Here is a 23,074-nt window from a genome sequence, read left to right on the forward strand (position 1 = left end):
CGCTGCTGGCGCAGCACCTGCCGCAGCTAGTACGGCAGCTGGGCGAGTGGACGTCGGCGCTTCGTGTTGCGGCGGCGCGTGCTCTGCACACGACGCTGGTGCTGGCGGAGGATGGCGCGTCTCGCCACCTGAAGTTGCTGCTGCCGGCACTGTGCAGGTTGTGGGAGTCAGTGTGCAAGTGGACAAGCACCGGGTGGACAAGAGTGCACTGGAATGGGGATCTGGCCGGGGGCGCTGGGAGGGGTGTAGAAAGGTGGTAGTTGGAGGCTGGCGGGTGCGGATCCTCCTCCATCCGCCTCCCTATCTCCAGACACATCACAACACCAGACCACACCTCAAGGGGCCCTCTCCGCCTACCCCGAATTTCCATCCACCCTCCCTCCCTCCCTCGTTTGTGGTTCGTCTTTCCCTCCCTCCCTGTCCCTGTCCCTGTTGACTGCCTTACACGCGGGTCAGGCCATCCCGACCTGGTTCAACCTTGACATCCTGCTTCTCGCCATACCTCGACACGGCTCCCTCCCTCTCGCCCTTCTTTCCCCTCTTTCTCACCCTTGTGGCGTATCAGTCTATCCTTGGCATCAGTGTCTCTCGTTTGTGTACTACGAAGTCTTCCCCCCCCCAATGTCTTGCCCTGGCAGCAGCTTCACTCGTTCGTGGTTCGTCTTTCTCCCCCCCGCAATGTCCATCCCTGCAGCGCCATCGCCGACGATGAGCTCGAGGTGGCGAGCCACGTGATGGCTGCTGTGCACGTGCTTGGAGCCCACGCGGCGCCTGAGGACTGGCTGCCCAGGATTCTGGATATACTGTCGGGACCGCCTGGCGGTGGCGGCGGTACGACCGCGGCGCCGGCGCCGGCCGGCGCCGCCGCCGTTGGCCTGTCGTTGTCGCAGCGCACCCACACGTTGGTGGTGCTGTCGGGTCTGTTGTACGCGGCGGGACGTGCCCGACGGGAGCTGCCGCCGCCGTTGCTGGCGCGCCTGGCTGCGGTGCTGGCGGATGAGTCGATGCTGACGGCAGCGGCGGAGCATTCAGGTGTACGGCAACAGTTGCGGGCGGTGGTGGTGAACACGCTGGCACTGGGCGGCGGCGCGTGTGCCCCTGTGGCGCTGTCGTTGCACGTTTTGCTGTTGCAACTGTACGGCAGTGAGCTTGCGGCGGCGACGCCGACGCCGCCGTCACCGGCGGCAACAGACGCCGCACGGGCGCCGCCGGCTGCTGCGGTCGCTGTATTGAACACAATGGCTTCTTTGGCGACGGCGACCTGCGGTCACGACAACTGTAACGGCAGCGCCGCTGCTGCCGACGGCGCGGCGTCGCTGGTGGACCTCCACTTCGATGCCCTGGTATCCTTACTATTTGGGGACGAAGCAGCCGCGACGGCGGCGGCCTCTGACGCTGCCGTACCGGCACTGAAACGCCTGGGCTGGCGGCCCCGCGGCGGCGACGCCTCCTGGCAATGCATCCTGCGGGCATTGCTGCTGACGGCGTCACCGCAGACGCTACAGCGGTTGGCGCCGGCGCTGGTTTCGGCGCTACGGCCTCTGGTAGGCGACAGGGAGCGCGAGGCGACGCTGCGGCTTGCGTTGCTACAGTTGCTGGACTCTGTATTGGAAGACCCGGAGCGTGGCCTGGCGCTGGCGACCGGCGGCGGCCAGGTACGACACGTCAGGATGAACTTGTTGACTGCTGACTGTGCGGTCCGACGCACGACCTCGCAAACGCCCGCCCGCGCACGTCCCTCTTCCCCTCCTTCCCCCCGCAAGGCTCTCATCGTCTGGAACTACCATCAATATCTGGGCGGGCGGGTGGGTGGGTGGATAGTTACCCCTGTGGTAATTTTTCTGACACCTCTAGCTTCGAATTCCGAAAGGCTAAAGGATCAATAGGCCATGCTTTCACAGTTTGTATTCATACTGAAAATCAAAATCAAAGAAGCTTTCACCCTTTAGTTCTACACGAGGTTTCTGTTCTCGTTGAGCTCATCTTAGGGCACCTGCGTTATCTTTTAACAGATATGCCGCCCCGGGTGGATGGGTGGGTGAGTTCTAACGTACAATTGCCCAACGGCACAGTAATGGTCGGTTCACACACATTCCTGCAGAGCACCCGGCAGTTCTTTAATGATGTTCTAGTATGCTGCTGCAGTGTTTTCATGTTGCACAAGTTTCGCGACCGCGGCCGCCGCCGCTGCCGTACGCTGCCGTACAGGCGCTCATCACGGAGGTGCTCATGCCGCCGCTGGTGTGGCAAGCCGGCAAGACTGCCGCTGCCGTACGCTATGCCGCCGTCACCGCACTGGCGACACTGTTGGGAAAGCGCTTGCCGCTGCCCGAGCACGTCCTGGCGGCTGTTGAGAGCCCCGCCGCCGCCGTTGCCGCCACCGCCACCGCCGCAACTGCCTGCAGTATGGCATCTGCGGCAGCGGCGGCGACGGGGTCTGCCGCCGCGGCCGCCGCCGCCGGCAGCGGTTTACTGTCCATGCTGTTCAGCGCGTTGGACGAGGACTGGTACACTGACATGCGGTTGGCGGCTTGCTATGTAATGGAGAAACTGTTGGAGGTGCGCTCTGGAAAGGGAAAAGTAATGGAGGGAAAGAACAGGAAGGGGAGAAGGACAGGAAGAAGAAGAAACGGACGCGACGCGTGGACATGTGCGCGCTCAGTTTTCTCCTTCCGATTGTCATACAGGTGGTCACACATACACATACACATACACGCTTCCACTCTGCCCTTTCCCTTCACTCTGCGCCTCAACCCAATCCACCCCTCAACCTCATTCATCGCTTCACCACAAGTGCATACATACAGACATACATGTATACATGTATACATACATACAAACAAACAAACATATGTACATACGTATATACATACATACAGATGGTGGGTCCACAGCTTTCGGATGTCTCCCGTCGCGCCCTCTACCCCGAGCTACACAAACGACTGGATGACGCACACAACGCTGTGAGAGTGGCGGCGTGTGGCGCACTGCGCGCCCTGGTCAGCTCCTCCGGCCCCGCCTACTGCGACACCAACAGCGGCTATCTGATAGCGGGGGTCGTCATTCACATGGATGACGGGGACTCCGCGGTGCAGGTGCGAGCAACTGGCAGGGGGTGGGCATCAGTGTTTGATTTATAATGTAAGTGAATGCCACTCCTAACCTTTCCTCAGTCCTCACGCACCCGCTCAGTTCGTTACCTCTCCTCTTCTCCCTCTTGGCCTATCTCCTCTCCCTCTTTCTCTCTCCCTCTCTCTTTTTCTCCCCCTCTCCCTCTCTCTCTCCATCTTATCTTTTCTCACACAAAAAAAAACACGTCCACACCACACGGTTAGGTTACGGTCAGGTGGCCCTTGAAACAGCGTCAGGCCCGGATCGATATGGTAGCCTTCACACGCACGCACGCACATACGCACACGCACACACTGCGCAGGAGGCGGCGTGCAGCGTGTTGCTGGCGGCGGCCGCCGTCAAGCCGTCCGTGACGGCGGCGGAGGTGGGCAAGGTGCGCGACCGCTTCCGCTCTAAGCACTACTGCGACCGGGTGCTGGCCGCATGCAACGAGGCGGCGGCGGCGGCGGTAGCGACGTAGGATGGCGGCTGTGAAGTGAATGAGAGACACTGAGGGACATTGAGATGGAGACTAGGGAGGGAGAGAGGCGTGTTTCCTGCTCGTGCTTTTACGTGGTGGTGGTGATGGCGCCCGGCGTTTGTAAAGGACAATGTGACTTTTGTTTTATCTGTTTTATCTGTCAAAAGGTAGCACGGGATTGTTGTTTGAGGACATATCGCCGCGAGAGCAACCGCGCGCAATTCGTAAATCGTTACACTCCCAGCCGGCAGGGTAGCATACCTTGGCGGAGACAAAACCAAGGTCGATAATGGGCCACTTAAGAAGGTTCGCGTTCGCACCAGAAACGGTGACATTGCGCTGGAGCAGCAACGGCACCTCGTAAGGCAACGTAGCAAAGGTAACAGCGCCTGCCCTGGGAATCGAACCTTTTCCAAGGAGTGAGTTATTTTATTTGTCTGGAAGCGCAAAGGAATGGTGTAAAGAGGAAATGGTGACAAGTAAGACCCCACGGATTCCCACGCAGTGGGTAAATGTATATATACACACATGCACACACACATTTGCACACACATTTGCACATAAATTTGCCCAAACGCGTGCACACAGACATACTCACATCATGTTTACAACACACAAACACATGTACGGTACTTTCAACTTCAATCTCAGTTCCGTTTCTTCATAACACTCATAACACATAACATTCCTCATTTGACGTTAAGGCCCTCACAAACAGCGTTCACGGCGACCTAAAGCATTCATTAACGTGCGCTGTCGTACTTGCACAGCCGTACAGAAAACTTATTCGCAGTGATATAGCCCAAACTGCGTGACCACCGCCGCCACAGCCATCGTCGGCGCTATCATCACCCCTATATACCCCTCTGGGAAGCCAGCGGTAGGTGCAACCGTACTACGGCAGCGGCCGCCATGTCAGCGCCGTAACCGCTGTAGCCCTCGCCTACCAGCAAGAGCGCCTCCTCTGCCCCTGGAGGTGCCTCCAGCGCCCGTCCTTTGTCCTGAAAGCTGAACGCGAGACGACGTCGGTAGCCTGTCCTGAGTGGGGAGAAGGTGGCGCGAACCGGCCACGAGCAGGCAAAAGTGTGTAGGGAAAAGGGCGGCAGTGTGAAGGCGGCACTTGGACTGGCAACTCCAATGGCCTCCGGCGACAGCAGATCTGTTGTGAAGTCGAGAGGGTCCTGTAACGCGCGGGGTGCTGAAATCTGGGTTCTGCGCCAGTTACGCCCGTCGAACCCGTATCCGTCCCACTCTTCCGCTTCTGGGTGGTAATCGTACGGAAGTCGTCACTCCTTCGCTTCCCCATTTTGAGGTCACCGTTCACCGCATCATCAGGACCTATAACCGGCGGCTGTGCTCAAGGGCCTGTCCCTGTGTTCTACGGGAATTTATCACCATAGCGCCTCGCCTTTTACAAAGGTATATAGGATATCCATATGGCGGCAAGTAGAATCATTCCATCCGTAGTTCAAAGTAAATTCGGCCTCCCCTAAAATGAATAGGAAACATTGATGGCAAGCGGTTGGGTTGCGCTTCCCCCTCCCTTCCCCTTCCCCTTCCCCTTCCCCTTCCCCTTCCCCTTCCCCTTCCCCGGGTTGCACCTTGGTGCTGTCGCTGTCACTCCTGTGTTGTTGCCCCCCCCTCCTTCTTTGCATCGCCCTTTTGCAGCAACAGCCGTATCAGCAGCAGCTCCTTAACCACTTCCGCAGCGGCGGGTCGACGCTCCGGAACCTTGTCCCAACAGCCCTCGATGAGGTTTCTCAGCTTCCGCGGACAGCGCTCGGGAGCCAAGGCCTCCAGGGGGGGCCGCTGGTGCATCAGCGCCACTGCCACGGCGACCTGAATGAGATTCAAACCCCGCCAGGGCCGTACGCCCGCCAGCATCTCCCAGAGAATCATGCCCAGCGCGAAAACGTCCTGAATGCGGGCCGAGGTTAAAACAGATTTGCTGAAGCAGAAACAGTAGCAGTAAGCACTAGCAGCAATACCATGCAACAGCAATATCCTCCTCCTCCTCATCATCATCATCATCTGCAGCAGCAGCAGCAGCAGTAGCGTCCCGCCTCCCCAATCAAAGCAGCAATTATACTAAAACAACGCTCGGGACGTGCAACCAGCTAACCACCATCCATTTCATCAAGATCACCTCTTCAATGGTCAGGTAACTCGTCCACAAGCTGTGTCCACGTTGAAACAGGGATCATATACGTTGGTGCTTATCTCCGAGAGAGCGCCCCTGGCCTGCTGTTAATTCGGTTAATCTTCTCTGCCGCGGAGGCTGTCTCCCCTCCTAGCCTGGCCACCTTTGAAAAGCCCCCCAAAGTTCGAAAGCAATTAGGCACCACGCACCATTCGATCCGTAACGACGCAGTTTGTCTCACTAAACGTCTCAGGCGCCATGTAGCCCACCTGCGGTGCGCGGGTGTGTGTGGAGTGTGTGTGGGTATGTGTGGGTATGTGTGTGTACACACACATATACATACATACACACATACATACACACATACATACACACATACATACACACATACATACACACATACACACATACATACACACATACACACATGTAGCCCACCTGCGGTGCGCGGGTGTGTGTGGAGTGTGTGTGGGTATGTGTGGGTATGTGTGTGTGTACACACACATATACATACACACATACATACATACACACATACATACACACATACATACACACATACATACACACATACACACATACATACACATGCACACACATACACACACACGCCGCCTTCGGAGCCTGACAGCCTTTCTAACAACCTTCGCCCCCAACCTACTTCCCTCTCTTTCTCCCCACGTCGACCACCGGATGCACCCCCTCACCGTGCCAACCCCCACATTCTCCGTAACGATGACTGAGGTCTGCAGTCGTGAAAGCCCAAAATCCTAGGTGGGCGGTTGGTTCGGTCGTTGGGCGGTTGGGTAGGTAGGTAGGTGAGTGTGAGCAAGCACAGGTTCATGAAGTTAAGACGTTCCTAGGAGCTCTGGGAGGTCACTGTCAGGGGAGAGAGCTGAAAGCGAACAAAAGAAGAAGGTTAAGTGTAGACGCCGACAGAAGGCGGTGCTGGGAGAGGAGAAGGAGGAGGAGGTGAGGGAGCAGGGGGAGGAGGAGGTGCAGCAGGAGGAATGGGTGGAGGTGCTGGATGCTGAGGATGGTGACGATGAGGAGGAGGAGGAGGAGGAAGGATTAGCGGAGGAGGAGGAGGGGGAGGAGGGGGAGGGCATTGCCAAGGGGCCAGATAGACACGGGGTAGCCGCGGGAGATGCCATCTCGCATCCGGGCTTGAAACGTTGGGGAACGCTGTGGGACGAGCAGGAAGAGGGGCTCAGGGTGAGAACGCGGATGGCGGGACTGTTCGTTTCGGTCCAAATCAGCAGCACAGCGGGGCTGCATTAAACCAATCAGTTACAAAGGAGTGGGATCGGAGCACAGCGCCGGGGCGAAAACTCTGCTGATTTGATCCACCAGACCCCCCGGGGCCCACCTACATCCACAGGGGGGGAGGGGGTTACGTGGCAACGTTCTCCTGCAGAGGGACCGACCCATAGAACCCTAAAACCCCAAAACACGTCACAGGCGCATCATGACCGAGAAGCACTTCAGCACATACGTAGCACGACGTATGGCCGAATGACGATTTCACCGATCCACAGGTCGCACCGACCCACGGGTCGCACTCCTATGACCAGTGGCAGCTTACCGCCAGCTTGACGATGGGGGTAGGGCTGGCCGCGTTTGAAATCAGCACGTTGGCTGGCTTGAGGTCTGTACGGCAGGAGAGCCAACAGAAACCGGTGCAGGGGTCAAATCGAGCTGGGTGAGGTGAGGTAAGGTGAGGTCAAGTGACAAAAAAAGGGATTGGCACCATTTACTTTCACCGTCATTTAATTACATTTACATTCGTCCACGCACCATACAGTACAGTACGGATAATGTATGCCGTATATCCGTACCTCGGTGTACGATGGTGGGATGCAGGTACTCCAAACCCGCCGCTACCTGAAGGCCGATGTGGAGGACCTGACACAGGGGGAAAGGGGGGAGGGGTGTGTGTGTGTGTGTGTGTGTGTGTGTGTGTGTGTGTGTGTTTCTACGATCTGAGCCGTGGGTGGCGTCTGTGCGTCCGTATTGGGTTTGGACTTTGGGGTTTTAGGCGGGTTATCGGCTGGGACGGGGACCAAAGAGAATATCATACAGCACCCAGGAGCTGGCAGTTATCGTCCGTACGGTTGCAGTCCCCAAGCACTGCCATACCTTGTCAAGTGGCATGAGCTCGCCGGGACCGTCACCGCCGTTGCCGTACATAAGCCGCTCCAGGGAGGTTTCCATGAGCTCCATGACCAGACACATTTTGGGAGGCCTGTGTACGTTTTGTACGGCAGCCAGGTAGTTAGTCAGGGTACGTTAGACAGGGCAATGTGTAAACTTAATCATCAGCAAAGCAACACCAGTCGTACATAAGAACCACCGAGCGTGACAACCGATCAGCGCGTGCTGATGATCCCCGGGTCCCCTCACGGCGCCGTGCGTCGTACATGGCTCCCGGTCGCCAGGCTTTGCAATAAGGACAAGATTTTGAGAGGATTGCCTAAATAAGCATGGGTAGCGGTACACATGGCCAGGGCTGGAAAATGGAGGTAGGATCCGTCGCCCTGACCACCAATAGATACTGACAGCAAAAGTACCCGTCCTTGCCACTGCTTCTTGCGAGGCAGCGGCCCCCCCCCCCCCCACACACACACACGCACACACACACGCGCCCCACCGCGTAGCGCTCATCCCCGCGATTTAGATTACGAGATGGATATACGTACCGACGGCTGAGGCGAACTGAGGCGGTGTCCAGTCAAACCCCAAGCCCAACTCACGTCGTATTCGCCGCCAGCAGCCGTACGATATTTGGATGTTGCATTCGGGCCATGACCTCCGCCTCTTGCAGGAAAGCGAGGTGGCGAGGGTCGGCGGGAACCGCCTTCATTGCGGTGGGCTCAGCGGCGGCGGCGGCGGCGGCAGCGGCGGCTGTTGTGCCGTTGTGGCCTCCCCGGGAGCTCACTTCATGACATCGGCATCCCCCAGCGGCGACACCGCAACCGCCGCCGTCGCCGCCAGCGCCACCAGCGGCAACGCCATGACCGCCACCGCAATCCCCCCCGCCGCCGTTAGGCCGTGGCTTTGCAACGCCGTCCCGAGGGTCGCAACCGCCGCTCCTGTCTGAGGGCGCCTGCGGGCTGCTCTGAATGTGGTCCGCCATGCTCGATTCCGTATTTTCCAGTACGACAGCTTGGCGATAAGAACCGTGTCCCGCAGCCGCAGCCGCTGTTGGCGCGTTGCCGCCGCCAATACCCCGGTTGTTGCCGCTTCCGCCGGCAGCGGCGACAGGCATTGACGTCGGCGGTACCATCGGCAGCAGTGGCGCAGCCCGCTGCTCCGCCAGTGGTCTAATCGCTGATAGCGAAAGAGTTTCATTCGCGCACTGAGGAGCAGTTGTCGTACCCTGGACAAGATGACCTCGAAGTGTTGACGGCAACGAGGGCTCCCACTTCGCCATTACGGCTAACGCAGCCACGAGTAAAGCCGCCTCCGCCGGCGGCTGCTCCTGCGGCGGTGGCGGCGGCGGCGCGCCGCATCGGGCGACTGGTCCGTGCTCCTGGTGCCGTACCTTCCGCAGATTCCTCTGTTGTCCCATTTTTGACCGCGGCTGGGTCGTTGCGGGCAGAAGTCCATGGTCGAGTAGTTTGACCGCCACTGGCTGGCCGCCGTACCGTCCGGGTACGACACGACCGAATGTGCCCTTTCCGATGACTCCAGGTAGCAGCTCCAGCTCACCGCCGCCTAGGTCGAGACGCAGGTTTACGCCGGGCTTGGGCGGGGTAAGTGGCGTCACTGGGGCGGCATAACGGGTTTTTGCGAGTGCCATACGATTGGGAAGAGATGGCCGTCTCTGTGACCCGTGGGTCGGTCCCTCTGCTATTTTTTTGCATGCTGACACCTCGACGACGTTGGCAGACGACAACGATGCGGCGTTTGCCAATCCATTGGCTTGGAGGCCACCGTCAAGATGTTGAAGATGAGGATGAGGATGAGGATCCCTACCCCTATTTCCATTTCCCGAGTCTGAGGCCCGGGAAAAGGCTGCGTCGTCGAGTTTGGACGAGGCTTCGCGACGTTGCTGGCGCGCCTGCCTCCGTCGTCTTAAACCGACCAATGCGGCACCGAGCAAACCTCCAAGGAGCGCCAGGCCTGAGAGTTAGGCAGGAGGAGTTCGGCAGTTGCGCAGGGAGGTGGGAAACCATTAGGGGTAGACAAGACAGCGCCGGCACTGAGGCGCTTTCTGTGTTTGCCGTTTGCTTTTGCTTTATTACCGTTGCTATGGCTGTCATTCAAGAAGTTAACTAATGCGGAGCGACGTTGCACATTCTGGGGGGTGGGTCGGCGATAGAATGATGGGTCGGCAAAGAAGCCTCACGGCATTGCACTCCAGGCGCCGTACAATGGCGTACACAAGTCCAGAAAAGCACTGTGCCGTCCGCACCTCCAAACACGCCGCCAAGTGTACCGGCAATCACAGGACGCTGGCCCTGCCTGCGGCCGCCGTCGCCGCCAGCGCCACCGGTGCCAGTGCCGCTGCCGGCAATCCCGCCAAGGCCGCCATCGGCGGCGCCGACGTCGTCGTTGCTTGGTGGCGGATCTTGAGTGTACGGATACAACTTGTAAAAACAACCAATTACATCGTACTGCTTCACGCAGGCGTCGCTCATGACATCCACACACTGCGACAGCAGATTTGTGGTCGGCAACGGGGAAGGCATTGGCGACGGCACAAGGCGGGCCCGCCGCCTAAAGATACGTACGGCATGCACGGCGGGCCCGGCAAATGACGAAAGTACGACATCCCGTTACACATATATTTCTATACGCACGTAAGAGTACCCATTCAGGAAACAACCCTCGCGCAAGGCTTCCCCGGCTGCGACACGGCTCTTCTTTCATCCTTAATCACTCCCCGAACGTGGACAATTCTTGTTCCCGATAAAGTTATACCTGAAAATGCAACACGGCTCGTGATGCCTTGCTCTATATCCATACCCCTCGATTCTCACCCGTACGGGCGTTTTGTCCAGCCACAATACATAACCAGCTAATTCCGCGTTAAAGTTGGCGATGTTTTGGCCGTACATGACCACGTCATCGAAGGAAAATACCAAAGGCCAGCAGCGCTGCATCGGCGGCGCAGTACTGCTGTTGATGCAGCCGGTCTGGTCCAGGCTGTTGGTCATCCGTTGCTTGCCGGGCACGAAGGCCGGTCGGTGCATGCTTTCAGTGACATCTTGTCCTAGGGCCGGTGTCAAACAGCCGTCTGCGGAGTGTTTGCAGGAATCGGGGAGAAAGCTGGCAAGCAGCCCGGGGCAGAGGATCAAAATGGAACTGAACGCGCGAAAAAACTGCGGTGTGCCGGCTGTGCTTTAGAGATTCTTCAGAACAAAAGAACAAAAGAAACCTGGGAGCTGACTCACTCCGGCTCTGCGGGTCGTGTGTGTAGCGTACTACAACGCTAGCCGTACACGGCATGCAGGCGGTACGGGTGTGGCGATTGCTGATACGCGCGGTTGTAGTTTGTAACTACTGCTGGATGGATGAAATCCTGTTAAAGCTGACCGAATTAGTGGCTTGTCGACATATTTATTACTCAAACTTTTTATTGAAACGCTGAGAAGTTAAGACTATTCTCCATAAGACACACATGTCGAAACGGTTTCTGACCATCCTCTATCCGTTCCGTCGAAAGCGGTGTCTATTCCTAACGCGCATGATGTTACTGCCGTACGTTGGATGAAGGCCACGTCATGGAATCGCAGGTTGGGCAGTGCCAGATCCTGATTCGGGTTGTTGACAAGCTCTTGGTTCGTGGCGAACAAGTCCAAACCAGGGGCCTATCCAGGGAGGGGCGGAAATCTGGTTAGCCGTAGCAGTAGCAGTAGTAGCAGTAGCAGCAGTAGCAGAAGTAGCAGCAGTAGCAGAAGTAGCAATTGGTGTCTATATAAGCAGCACCAGGAGTACCAGCTGCAGCAAGCCGGGCGAGCAGGTTCGAGGGAAGTGCGTGTTCTTCAAATTTTAAGAGTACGGCACGGACGCCGGGTTTCTAAACGAAACAAGGCTTCCTGGATCTGGGAGGCATGTCCCCAGGCCTGTCCGTTCCGCTTATTTCTCTTGCATGGCAATCCTCATTGGAAAGGAGAGCGGCGTTGTGGTGCGATATGTGGAACCATGTGATTGAATGAACTGTTCATTCAAGCTCAGTGAGTGTTCATTCAAACTCAGTGAGCCGAGGAAATGCAGTGCTGTCTGTAATAAATGCCGTGTAGCTCGTTGTGGTGCATTATAAGGCCCACATAGGTGACGGTGTGGGAAATATAGGTCGAAACGAGGGGAAAGAAACCTAGGGGTTTCCATTCCGCAGCGATGCCCCGACAAGACGGTACGGCATGCAAGCGCTCGGAAGGTTACTACTCAACAAGCGAAAGCTTGGCAGGGCTCTTTACCTGCGCAAAGCCAGAATTTGCGATTGAGAGCAGTTGTTTGCTTTAATTTTGCTTACTTTATAACAAAGCGGTGGCAGGTGCGGCACACGCAGCGGGCCAACTACAAGCTTCGACTTGTGTCATGATATTCTACAATATGAGGTTTTAGTTTCCTGCCTTGCCCCGACTGCCATTAACATTATTGCTTAGCGCTGTGGTCTCGGATTTCTGGGGATCGGCTTGTTCGTTCGCGCGAGAAGTCGCGCTCCCAAAGGTTGTGAGTCTACACCGACTGACCGCCCGACGCTCTCGAGAGTGCTAAAAAACAATTTGTCATGGACCCAACAACCAGCAAATTTATTTTTTGTCTTGTTCTGGTTCAATTGTCTGCTAGCTGAAGCTAGTATGCTTGGCCGTGTACCAAGGCCCACAGTTAGCGTTTATTGGGCCGAGCCAGTCAGACATCACTGTTAACTACTACAACTAAGCGCGCGAGCTAATGGCAGCCTCTACCTAGGAGTGCACTTTGGCGCTTCAACAAAATAAATATTGCAAAAAGGAAAACGCCAGCCGGAGTCGTATGCCGGAGCGGACGCCAGTTTGCAGAAACTGCGATTGGCGAAAAGAGATTTCGGATGCATTAATGGGATTTCCGAAGCAGCTAACACTATGTAAGGGATTTGTGTTCGTTACCGGGCTCCAGAGCGGCAACAAAAGACGAGCGAAAAGTCCAGAAATATGACCCAACCGTAACAACCGCCTGCTATCCAAAAACAAAACGCCATATGCATTTTGCTCGGTATGCGTGACGTCATCGGATGTCTTGCTTTCATCGGCTAATGTGGTTAATGACGTGTTGAGATACTGTCGGAACAAGGGCGCACCGCGTCTTTGCGGTGACGTACAAGGTTAGGTATAAACATTCTCGGCATTTCTCCGGGTTTAACTGAATGCAAACAATGCTTCCTTCAATCTTGTATTCCTTGGCAAGGCGAAGTAATAATCATAAAGGATGCTTTTGAAAAGGAATATGATTGCCAGGGTTGAGCACGCAGTTTAGCGTCCACGAAGCAAAGAAGCGCACTTGAAATGGCCCAAGGTGCGAATGGAATGGGGGGCGAAGACCTGAAGGGGTATTTACCTGGAAGAGCGGGCCCTTACGGCTACGCCGTATCACCACGTTTGAAAAGGACAATGTGATTTTTGTCGCAAGTTTTATCTGTCAAAAAAGGTAACACGGGATTGTTGTTTGAGGACACATCGCCGCGAGAGCAACCGCGCGCAATTCGTCAATCGTTACACTCCCAGCCGGCAGGGTAGCATACCTTGGCGGAGACAAAACCAAGGTCGATAATGGGCCACTTCAGAAGGTTCGCGTTCGCACCAGAAACGGTGACATTGCGCTGGAGCAGCAACGGCACCTCGTAAGGCAACCAATCGGCTTCGCTCATGGTCATGTCCTGAAGTACCCATATCGTGGAAATATTTATCATATAAAAAGCTGCAATTAAATCTTTTGTACTATTGCAGCGGAGAGCGCTTAAAGCCTGGCCGCAAGTCAAAGGTGGTGCACCTGCTGCTATGATTGTGACAACTAAAAGCCGGAATAAAAACATAGCTAAGTGGAGCAGGATATTGTGGTCACGACATCCCAGCGCCATACGTTCAGACACCAGCTACTTTATTCCCGCATTTGCTGCGAAGTACTGTGTACGAGCGATGTGTTTACGGCGTTCTAATGGAAAATGTAGGTGAGCAGGAGTGCAGGAAGCCGCAAGGCAGAACTCCCATCGCTGGTGTGTGTGCGTGGTTGTTACAGTGGGCTCCAGACTCACGAAGAGTGGCTGGTGGCAGGGGTTTCCAGGACTGCTGTATGCGGAAGACGTGACGCTCGCTCGTGACAACGATCCCGCCGGTTCATGCATACATGTTTCGAGTGGCTGAATGGTTCCGTCAAGCGCTCTTGATGAGCCAAAATGTGAGCTAGAATGCGTTATTAATGTGTAGCTGGCACGCACTCAACCTATGACGCGCTCCGGGCAAGCGCAGCAAATGAAAAAATTGCCGGTTAGCCGCTCCCTGAGCAAAGAGCGGACAAAGGACCCCGCGATCGGGCTCCGATGTCGGCTTTTATGGTTGATTCGTACTGGATGGAGCTTTATCATGTTTATAGTTGGGGTAGAAAGCGCAGCTTTCGCTGTCTTTGGAAAAGAATCGAGCGTAGATTTCTGTGACCTCAAGCTGTAATGTAAGTACAAACCGCCAAAACCCCTCCAGAATTCATCGGACGAATCCTCATAACACAAGAATGCCGCGACCTTATCTGCGCTACTGACATCTGATGCTATTCTCATGATTGTAGCTTAGATGCGGCAGGAGTGAAGCGAGTATAGCCTCTAAGCTAAGCTATGTACGGCAGCCGTACGGCTTGCCAAAATTCGAATTTTGTTACTTCAGCTGACAGCTTCATAGTTCCGGCATTCTGCCTACACTATTGGAGCTTATTGTTGCTCTCACTGCATGTTATCGTATCTGTCATGGTCAAATGCGGTCAACTGTTCTGAATGCAGCCATGCTTTACTCGCCCACTTGCTGGCACTGCCCACACAAGTGGTGGTGACTCGGCACGCTTAGCCAAGCACCTACAAACTCCGAAACCCAACGAATATTTGTCCCAAAAGCCATTCATGCAGTGGGAGTTGCGAGGTGTCCTGTTGAGGAAGGTAAGCCTGCGTTTGCGGAGGTAAGCCTGCGTTTGCGGAAAGATTTTCTGCACATCTACCATTGGATCCGTCATGGCCTTCCCGAACAATCCGGTTTCGTGTAACCGTGCCGTACAGTGGTCCGTGCCTCGGACCATCTTACCAACACCTGTTGTCTACCTGTTCAGCAGCACCGCGTCCCTTTCCTCGGAATGTAGCGCGTCTCTCTATATGTAGCGTCTAGCGTGGCTGCTCCTGGATCTGTGGCCCACCTTTAAGTGCCTTGACGTTCCCAAATGGCGTCCGGGCTGCGTCATAGCTAAGCTGCATACAAGATGGGGTCCTACCGATTTGGTTGAATTTGGTTTGCAATTTGGTTGGATTTGGATTGGATTGGATTGGATTGAACTGGATTGAATTGGAATGGATAGGATTGAATTGAATTGAATTTGATTAATTTGGTTTGGATTTGATTTTTGGTTTGGATTTGGTAAGGGGAAGCGCTTATTGTGGCTTAAGGAAGCTAGTTGTTACGGGCCGTTGGCCGGATAGACAAATTTTTGTGGTATTTACGCTTACGTGACTAACGCGCTAAATAAGGGAGACTTTGACCTATGTTATTTGTTAAGAATCTTGGCAACTTACAATGTCAATCACCATGTTGACTGTATTTGGTTTGGATTTGGTTTGGATTGAGTGAAGTTGCTTGTATTTGCTTTGTAGCTGATTGTATTTTGGTTTGAAGTGGATTGCTTTTGCTTTAAAGTTGTTTTGATGTTGGTTGAATTTGAGCTATTTCGTGCACGCAACAGTCATGGGACTGGGACCGGTGCAAGGCCTCACAGGGGGAACCTAAAGTCACAATATGCAAATTGTGATTTTCCTTGGTACTGTTTCAGACGCTCAGGAACAGTACAACGAGGGAATTGGGCTGAGCTGTAAGTTATGTGACGACGAACAGGGTGCACACCGGTACGCCCGCTAGACGAAGATTGCATGCCGCTAACAGTATCACCAAGACTCTCTCCATAGCGGGCAGGGGAGTGAAGGTCTACGTCATATTTCAAAATGGAAATGTGGGTGTATCTTGCCGACTCGCCCGATAACAATAAAGAGAGGACTGGGGCATCTGGTGGCGTCCGCGCCGCGAACCAATTTATGTTTGCCATGAATTGGTTGCCTGATTCGGACACGTTGAGTTCCGTCGGGTTTATTAGCCAGAATCCGATTGACGCGTGACGTGGCGCTTCCCATATATATATGTGTGTGTGTGTGTGTGTGTGTGTGTGTAAACTGGTAGTTGAATTTTCTTACTTACAGCGCGGCCACAAACGCCGCCAGGCCGCGCCCGTTTGTCCTAGGTCATGTCGGTAGACTGCCCGTCGCCAGCTACCACACCTCCGTTGCGCGCAGCCCTGGGTGGGTTTGCTTTACATGTAAGCAGTACGCGTGCCTGGTCGGGGACGTGTATGCGGTCCCATGGCACGTATAAGAAACCCCGTGGAGAGCTCATGGAGAACGCCCTCTCCATCGCCACCTGAAGGTGATGAAATCCCGGAATCAAGCACCAGAAAGAAAGCCGGGGCCCCGGAGCCCGCCAGCGCGGCCACCAGCCCAGCAATGCAAACCTCCCTTTTTACCTGCGCGCCATGAAGTCCAGGTGCAGCGGCAATGCCAGCGGCAGCGCGAGTAGCGGAAGAAGAAATGAAGCCGCCACAGCCAGTGGCGGCGGCCAAAGCGTCGTCGTCGTCGGCGGCAGTGGAATTCCGGTCACACTTCACACAGGTAGAGCAGGGTATTTAATCATTTTCAAAAACTCATACTCCCCTCTCCCCCCTCCAATTCGCGGCGACGGTACGGCACTGGTAACCCGGTGGGACACGTTACAAGATCTGCGGTGGTCCTGGGCGCCATTGGATACTTTACTGCAACGTTATTCACACGAAGCATGCATCCTGTGGAGCCTTCGTTCTCTTCACAAGTTTGGGCCACCACACGGGCGCTGTTGGTCGTTGATGCGGCCGAAGCGACATGCGGCCACCGGTTGATGGCTAGTAAGGGCTAGTAAGTCTATCCCCGGGTCGTCGGCAATCTCGTAACCGACCTTTGTCCTCGGTACCTAGGGCCCCTTATTGTCCTTTCTTGAGGTGACACACACAGGCACACACACACACAGGCACACACACACACACACACACACACATCACACACAAACACCCTTTGGCCAGGCTGCAACCTTTTTTGGCCCGCAAATCATAAAACCCTTAAGCCAAAAACGGGCAGGTGCAGTTTGTCTATTGCACCTGCATACACATATATACACATACAGATATACCTACATATTTACATTCGCATTACAACCAACTTTTCAAGAACACAGGGCAAGGCAAGCTGTTACATGATGTTGTACCGGCCAGTAGTAACATGTGGGCCCCCACTGCCGATGTCCGAAATGCAAAGGGACGCGCATGGGAGCTAGCTTGGGTGTATTTCGGAGCAGCAGAGTCTAAGATTATGAGGTGAGGGCCCCTCAGCAGCCGAAAGCCAAAGGGTGCACAAGCTTGTGGGTTGCGGAGGGCCAATCTCGGACCGGGTTGCGACTGGGGGTTGCTTGTTGCTGGTCGGATAGCAGTAGGCCGTCGATCTGCGGGTGGCCGCATGTCCCACGTGAGGTACGTCCTCCTTTTGCGCGGTCTATCCATTTTGAGCCTCTGAAACTGCAGGTCGTGGTTGCAATGCCCACCGGACTTGTGGAATTGTGGGTAATTCAAGGGAATGGTCAGACGGGGAGGGAGGGAGGGATGGCCGCGCTAGGAGCGCGGCTGTAACGTCGAGTGGTTTCGAGCGCTATTGGTTTTAACAGCACAGCAGCAACGTGCGTGGTTCCAATGCAAGTGGCTTGTCGAGGTGTGAAATATTGGTGATGGGAAATATGCAGACGCCACAACTGGAATTGTTAGACCTACAAAAGATCAGCACTATATCAGTTATGTATATATGTGAGGGTTACGTGCGCAAGATGAGGAGTCGGGTAGCCCACGAGAAACATGTGGTTTCTCTTGGGATGTCCACCTTCTGCCCACTCCGGCAAGTCCATTACATAGAAGCTTTCTTAAAGTCCATTCCATAAACTTATGTACAAGGAGCGAGACGCAATTGCAGCGCTAGGATGCGCTTAGGTACCGCATGTTAGGCGAGACGACGTAGCGAAAGATCGTAATCAGCGGAACAATAAGTCTTGCAGCACGTAGCTTAATATGTATGGAATGTATATATTGCATCCATGCCGTTTCAGCGTGGTCACCATGTCTACGTGGAGGTTGAACTTCTAGGCGTGCCCCGCCGTACTTACACGCGCTGCAAACACGTGAGAGGATGTCTCACTTCGTGGTCGAGATAATACTCCAAGTAACCACTGTAACCCATGTGGCATGCGTGTTATAACATTATTGCGATTTGCGCTTTGCAACGTTGTAAAGGCGCCTTATTTGGAGCTGCTTCGCGAATAGCCCCTCATTCTGCGAACCTAGTTGCTAGTGCATTTTATAAGAAAAGTATAGCTCTTGTAGTGTGTCTTCCTTGAAACATGCTGGCGAACCGGCTCCAGTCCTCGGCTGGGTCACGGTGCCGTTCGGAGCGCCAGGCTGCGCCTTTGCAAGTGCGCCCAAGCGCTCGTAAATGTATTGTGTTAAATGTAGCTACATTGCAACGGTCAGATAATACAATTAATAACATAATGGCCGCTCAATCACTTACACCCGCTTTGAGCACGGGAGAGGACTTCCGCATAAGCACTAACATAGAGACAGCGCATATCCCTGTGGGATTGCGGAAAGACTGCGTGCTGTTCTACACTCCCGACACCGAGGAGCTTGCTCAAAAGGTCGCAATCCAAGCTGGCGGCGCAATTACGCTGGGCCGCATCAAGTGGAAGTAAGTTGACTGCGAACGCGGCGGCTTGAGAACTTTGGTGACCGTCGCCGCCGTTTGGCTGTGCAGGAAGTTCGCTGATGGCTTTCCTGACCTCTTTGTCGAGAATGCAACCAGCATCCGCAACCGCCACGTCGCGTTCTTGGCTTCCTTCACGAATCCTACCGTCATCTTTGAACAAATTTCCGTCATCTACGCACTACCTCGTCTTTTCGTGAGCTCCTTCACGTTAGTGCTTCCATTCTTTCCAACGGGGACGATGGAGCGGGTGGAGACTGAGGGCGACATTGCTACGGCCAACACCCTTGCTCGCTTGCTATCCAACGTGCCTCCGTCACGCGGGGGTCCAACGAGCCTTGTCATCTTTGACATCCACGCACTGCAGGTAAAACACGATAGAGCACGCATGGCAGCACAGGTCGCTTGCGCCGTCTGTTAGCTGCACTATTTCCCGTCCGTGACGTCAGCTTTTGACTAAACTCGTGGTGCTCGTTCCTTGTAGCTCGTTTCACCATTGTTACGTGGTACCATGAACTGCTCCTCTTTCCAAACAGGAGCGATTCTACTTCGGTGACGCTGTGCTGCCGCTTTTCGAGTCGGGAGTGCCGCTGCTACTCGAACGCCTCCGGCAGCTTCCGGACAAGGATTTAATAACGATTGCATATCCAGATGAGGGCGCCTGGAAACGCTTTCATTATCAGTTTAAGAGCGAGGGCTATCCGGAGGTGAGCCGCCATTTCTATTTTCTACGACGTAGTCATTATCCTCCTGAGTCGGAACAGCTTGAAGGCATGGATGGCGGCATAAAAAGAATTTGGTTTCTAACATATGACATGTTCGAGACAGCTGATTAAGAATATGCTTTTCCTCGGTACTCGCCAGCCACTTTAGTTTGCTTGACAGCTGCTGAAGGCCAGAGTTTGTCCAGCTCGTCCCGGCACCCTAAAGCTATCCGGCTATTTCTTCCCCGGAACATCCATGTTCCCGCCAGGCTTCAACCTGATCAGGAACCTATTCTGAGCAAGGTCTTCTCAATACTAAATATTAATTCACTCCGACAACTCTAGTTTACAGATTTGTTTAAGGACCTCTAAAGGTACTAGAGTTATCTCTTCCCCTTTAGGGGAACCTTCGTCTCCCCTTCGTTTTCACACTTCTTCCCCTAACGTAAATTTTACCGCTTTGAAATCCCATTCTGCCCCCGGGCCCGCTTCCACCTGCAGGTAATCTGCACAAAGGTTCGCGACGGCTCAAAGCGCATCGTGCGGCTCAAGGAGGGCGAGCCAAAGGACCGTCACGTCGTCATCGTGGACGATTTGGTGCAATCCGGAGGGACCCTCATAGAGTGCCACGCGCTGCTCGCTTCCCTCGGAGCAAAACACGGTACGGACATGGCCGGTAGAGGCCTGAGGGGACGGCGGCGGCGGTGCTAAGGGTAGACTGCCGTGGCTTGGTCAGTTTCGTGGTGCAGGTAGCAGCTTTCCGATAACCCGCAGCTACCTGTGGGGGGTTTGGCCCTACATAAGGTCAGGAGCAGAGGGAATCTTGGATGGAAGGGGCCCGGAGGGGAGTTGACCAAGATACGCTAGGCCTCTCACGGGTCGGCGAGTCGTCTGGGCGCGGAAAGACAGCACTCATCCCGGAGCTACAAACACCTGGAAGCTTGAGGAATTCAGCCCAAACACGCAGCCCATTATTTGGTTTCAGTTGTCCAGTCAGTTGTCTCCTGTAGTAGAGCATGGAGCACTGCATGGGAATGCGGGGATGTGTCTGCGTGTCGTATCCTCGTAGCACTTGACGTACATGCCACCTGGTTAGTCAGGCCTTTGTGTGCTCACTACCGTGCTCTCAGGCTGTTACACCGGTGGTAAACGAAAACGAGGGTAGCACAGGGCGAGGCGGCGTTATGCCGTCCGCTTAGTGCAGTTAGGCCCTCGTGGTGCGTCAGCGTACACTGTGACCCATGGGTCGCTCGCTGGACAGTGCGTTTTCCATGCACATCCCCCACTCTGGCGGGCAGCGTACGCTTCGTACAATCCCATGTGGTTTTTCTGCGCCCTTTTTCTTTTTTTATGCAAAGTCGCTAGAACAGCGAAGACCGACGTGCGCATCGTTACGGGGTTATGTAGTAGGATATGCTCCACGTTACGACCTTTCACTCGCCCAGGAACTGCCTGCCAGCTGCAGCACCTGCCTGGCCCGTCCTCGTCGATTAAACACGACCTGTGCTACGTGCCGATTGCATGGCGGCGTGCATGCTGCATGCTGTACATCCCCTTTTAGGTAGATGGGATGCTCGGAAGTCTCTTTTCTGCATCTCGGAAGTCTCTCCAAATCCGGACCCTTTTTCTTATCTCCTACGTCTCCCCGCCTATGTCGCCGCCGCTTTTGCCTGCTGTGCAGTGAGCGCCTTTGTCACGCACGGCGTCTTCCCCAACATGTCCTGGGTCAAGTTCCGGGCGGACCTGGGCGGCGGTGCGCAGGAGGGCTTCCGGTACTTCTGGCTGTCAGATTCGTGCCCGCAGACGGTCCGCGACGTCCGGAATAAAGCGCCTTTCGAGGTGCTTTCCTTGGCCGGCCCAATTGCTGCCGCACTTCAAATCTGACAAGGAAGGGAGAGTGAGATATCTTCTGTATTTACGACGCGTCTTGACGAGCCGACATCCGGAGAGAGTTGCGGCTTCGACCCATTGTGTCTTTTGGCACGGGTTGGGTGTCTGCGGTATTTTCATTTCTCATCAAAGACATGTCCCGTGCGATTTGGGTTTTTTGGGGTAGAAGCTAGAGGAGGTTTGTTTTTATGCAGTGCAGATTGCGGCGGAGTGGTCCTGCGGAGTAGCGCCTTCCTACCACGGAGGAAGGGAACTACCCGGCGTTGCAGCAGGTGACGTGGAATTTGGTGCCTATGGTCGGTCGGCGCCGTATTGAAGTGTTGTGGGAAATGGGGCCGGATTTCGATAGCATCTTCGTGTCGGTTGTGTTGGTAATGTTTAGGACGGAGACGGGCCACCGCCTTTCGTCTAAGTGAAGGATGGCTCCCTTCGATTTTGTTTTTTGGTTGTTTTTGTGCGCCGTTTATTGGGAAGAGGGGCCATCCGGCCAGTTGTGGCATGGTGCGGTGCTGGTTACTCCAGCTCATGTGTCCTGCATTCATGATTCGTGTGCGCAGTGCGCATCTGCTCCAGCAGCGGTTCCCCAGCGCAAGAACAAAGCTCTGGGATGTGGACGAATGTTCTCCTGTCGCGAAAGTGCTTTTGCAATTGTTATGGGCATTTAGTGCCGTCGTACACGCACGCTGTCGATGTCAATGTGTCTGGGTGTTCAGTTTTGTACTTCATACTGCGGCGGCCCTACATGCTGGATTTGAGCAGCCGCGATCGAGAATAAGAAACTGGGGGAATGAGGGGAAATAATTTTGGTTCTTGTTTCCACCAACACGCACTGTCGATTGCCTTGGTTGTGCCGTGGGGATAACGGCTGATGGCAGTTTTCCTTGTTGTGTGTTGTGAGCGCGAGGTGCTTTCTTTCAACTGTCGCGCGGCGACCTGGGAGTTTGCTCGGTGATGCTGGCAACAGCATCAGGGGTAGTGCAGCCACAATGCTTCCAGGACTGCTACTTCCAGAACAGCTGCGTGCGTGCTTTGGATTAGCTGGCCATTCCAGCGTCACATAGCTGCTGTTTGTTTTTCGGTGTGCGCTGGATCTTCGTGATGTCATAGGCCTCCGTCAGGGGCCTGGTAGGTCACAGCTGATTTTCCATCACGATAGATTGCGGTCTGTGTGTGCATGATGCAGCATGTTGACATGGAGGGCTGCGCAAACGGGGATGGCCGGGGTTGAGAGTGTTGAGGGCAAGCCCCCGCAGGGCTCCCTCCCGCTCGATCCTGAGCTTTGTTAGGTTTCTTGTGACTGGATTGATCTGTAGTTGTAGTGTACCTATTTTACCTTCGTGTCAACAGAAGTGAATCTGCGTTCGTTAGGCCACTTCCCTGGTAGCGTAATAATAAATTGCTGTATGCAGCATAGGCAGGAAGTAATTTAAATAGTTGGGGGCAAAACAGGGAGAGCGTGGGAACGAGATGGGAAGGTCAAAAGGGGTCCTCGGGTAAGGTAAAAAGCTTACCACATAACTAACTGGAGCTGCTGCGCCGGGGTGATGGCTGTCTTGCATAAATATGTCTTATCGCGTGTGTACAGAGTGTGTTCCGCATGGGGTATTTGGCAGAAACGTACATATACTTGAGACATGCTTCTTGTCCGAATTGTACTGGATACGGTAGATGATGACGTCAGATTTAGTGGGAAT

The 23,074-nt window shown here is 54.8% G+C and overlaps 2 protein-coding genes across 2 annotated transcripts, besides 1 other annotated feature; one reads left to right on the top strand and one right to left on the bottom strand.

Moving 5' to 3' along the window:
* Positions 1-1,819: 1,819 nt before the first annotated feature.
* Positions 1,820-2,026: a sequence feature (Protein overlapping with rRNA (VOLCADRAFT_65591, EFJ43701.1) was converted to a misc_feature.).
* Positions 2,027-5,209: 3,183 nt separating this feature from the next.
* Positions 5,210-13,629, bottom strand: VOLCADRAFT_96096 (uncharacterized protein; the record flags this gene model as incomplete). Its single annotated transcript, XM_002955193.1, has 12 exons — positions 5,210-5,509; positions 5,942-6,001; positions 6,440-6,502; positions 7,318-7,382; positions 7,571-7,637; positions 7,872-7,977; positions 8,486-9,213; positions 9,277-9,500; positions 9,711-9,857; positions 10,150-10,387; positions 10,718-10,974; positions 13,521-13,629. 12 exons carry the CDS (start codon positions 13,627-13,629, stop codon positions 5,210-5,212), a joined length of 2,364 nt encoding a protein of 787 aa, XP_002955239.1.
* Positions 13,630-18,253: 4,624 nt separating this feature from the next.
* Positions 18,254-21,736, top strand: VOLCADRAFT_109956 (uncharacterized protein). Its single transcript, XM_002955137.1, has 5 exons — positions 18,254-18,771; positions 18,838-19,153; positions 19,323-19,493; positions 19,992-20,151; positions 21,172-21,736. The coding sequence occupies exons 1-5, from the start codon at positions 18,425-18,427 to the stop codon at positions 21,372-21,374; spliced, it is 1,197 nt and encodes a 398-aa protein (XP_002955183.1). The 5' UTR covers positions 18,254-18,424; the 3' UTR covers positions 21,375-21,736.
* The last annotated feature ends 1,338 nt before the right edge of the window (positions 21,737-23,074 follow it).

This window comes from Volvox carteri, assembly GCF_000143455.1.
Source record: "Volvox carteri f. nagariensis unplaced genomic scaffold VOLCAscaffold_49, whole genome shotgun sequence".
NCBI classification, from domain to species: domain Eukaryota; kingdom Viridiplantae; phylum Chlorophyta; class Chlorophyceae; order Chlamydomonadales; family Volvocaceae; genus Volvox; species Volvox carteri.